The 2106-nt window shown below is 44.7% G+C and overlaps 1 protein-coding gene across 1 annotated transcript; it reads right to left on the bottom strand.

Moving 5' to 3' along the window:
• Positions 1–210: 210 nt before the first annotated feature.
• LOC117444672 (uncharacterized) lies at positions 211–1770 on the bottom strand. The gene is made up of 2 exons (XM_034080100.2): positions 1555–1770; positions 211–1396 (listed from the first exon to the last, which is right to left on the bottom strand). Exon 2 carries the CDS (start codon positions 1283–1285, stop codon positions 329–331), a length of 957 nt encoding a protein of 318 aa, XP_033935991.1. The 5' UTR covers positions 1286–1396; positions 1555–1770; the 3' UTR covers positions 211–328.
• Positions 1771–2106: the final 336 nt, after the last annotated feature.

The following is a 2106-nucleotide window of genomic DNA, read 5'->3' as shown; positions in this document are numbered from 1 at the left end:
TAAGAGATCATTTGTATTTGTTTACTTTCATATTTGCTCAAATGTTCTTATTAAGTACTTACTGGTGCTTGAAAATCAAATATTTACTAAATAGTCAATTCTGATAACATTTTTTTGTTTAAATCATTTGACAAACACATGTGAAAGAGAAAAAAAGATGTATTTATGTTCAATACAATGTAGTAATAATAAAAACAAAACAAATGGCACTAGCCTTAATGGCCCACAATCTTTCAATGTCGTGTTTATAATTACAAACACAAGAAATGTATATCACTGATTATGATTATGAACCAAAACATTGAAGTTTCCTGTATACAATGAATATTTAGCTATTCAGGTAGCGCATCAAACCCTGTCGTATTTCAGTGCCCTCCTCCTCTGCACCTTGAGCCACTGCTACCCCAGGCTCCGCTACTGCTGGTGCATCCCACCCATCATCATAGGCCTCTCCATGACTCTCGCAGAGGTTATGCAGAGCACAGCATGTCAGCACCATGGATTTAACAAGTTTCACATCACAGTCATTTCTTTTCATGAGGCAACGCCACCTTCCCTTCAGTCTACCAAAAGCGTTTTCTACCACTACCCGTGCGCTGCAAATGTTCTTGTTGTAGACCACATGTTCTGCTGTCAGCTGTCCATTGTCAGGGAACGTTTTTATGAGCCAGCTTTGCAAGGGATAGGCATTGTCTCCCAGGATGTAATAGCCAGCATTCACCCCACCAATGTCCCTGGTGCAAGGTGGAAAGTAGTTACCACGACTGGCCAACTCCCACAATGAGGACAGCCTCAAAACCCGAGCGTCATGCATGCTCCCAGGCATTCCTGCAAACACATTCCAGAAATGTCCCTTTCCATCTACAACTCCTTGAAGGATGATGGAGTGCCAACCTTTCCGGTTGAAATAGTCACAGTGGTATTCCTGTGGTGCCAAGATGGGTATGTGTGATCCATCAATAGCACCTACACACTGAGGGAGCCCCCACCTGTTCTCAGTGTAGGCAGCCATTTCTGCAAACTTCTGCCGGTCTGGTGAACGAATTAGTTCCGGTACTAACAACGCCTCTGCAGCAGCACAGAAGTCTTGCACACACCGGCACACAGTAGTCCTGCTCACTCCGAAAATATGTCCAATGCTTCTGTACTCTGAGCCGGTCGCAAGCTTCCACAGTGCGATGGCCACCCTTTTACTTAAAGGTATACACTCGCGGAATGGTGTGTCCTGTCTCTCCATCGCTGGCCGCAGTTTATTGCACAGGTAGACGTAGGTTTCCTCAGACATCCTGAAGTTCTCCACCCATTAAGTGTGTGTGAAAGATGGAACAATCACACCCCACCACTCGGTTGCTCGGTCAAGCATCCAAACACATGGTCTGCGGTGGCAACCCAACTTCTGAAATACACAAACAAAAGCATACATATTTGAATACGTAAAAGTGGTAGCTACTATTAATTAAATACTTGAAACACTTTTGTCATATAATGAGCGTAAAACACTTTGGTCGTATAGTGAGCGTGAAACACATTGCTAGTTAGCTAACGTTAGCTTACCGAGTAGCGTTGTCGTTGAGTCGTCCTGGAGTAGTCTCTGCCGCGTTGTACGATTGCCATAAGTCTCCCCTCAGCTTCTTCTGTATTCCGTCTTGCTATAAGCAGCCTTTTCCGAAACAAAGTTTTCCTTCTTGCTGTGATAAAAAACCACATACCAAGAAGCAAGGACACGATGGCTTCCACATGCTCCATTGTTGTTGTGTGAGTTGTGTCGCATTGAAGATGACCTCACGGCAGTTGTATGCAGCGTCGCTCCGCCCGCCAACAAGCTGATCGCCCCGCCTACACTGCGTTACTATAGTAACTACCCCAGTTCCTAAACTGTAATGGAAACGCAGCATTAAAGTGAGCCAGACCTAATAAGGCCAAACCAAACCGAGTGCAGTGGAAACGCGCCATTAGATATAGGATAAGAAACAGAGATAGGGAGCACAACAACCTATCTCTTCGTCAGATGCACTCCCCGCTTATCTAAGCGACTCTGTACCCCGTTACCCTCTACAAGGCTATTAGTGTCTCAGCTTGATTGTTTCTTTTACTTGTTTTGCAGGT

This window comes from Pseudochaenichthys georgianus, unplaced genomic scaffold (assembly GCF_902827115.2).
Source record: "Pseudochaenichthys georgianus unplaced genomic scaffold, fPseGeo1.2 scaffold_881_arrow_ctg1, whole genome shotgun sequence".
NCBI classification, from domain to species: domain Eukaryota; kingdom Metazoa; phylum Chordata; class Actinopteri; order Perciformes; family Channichthyidae; genus Pseudochaenichthys; species Pseudochaenichthys georgianus.
This window is presented reverse-complemented; position numbering and strand designations above follow the sequence as displayed.

Coding starts and splice junctions, on each gene's coding strand:
- LOC117444672 (XM_034080100.2), bottom strand. CDS start 1,285: ATGTCTGAGGAAACCTACGTCTACCTGTGCAATAAACTGCGGCCAGCG.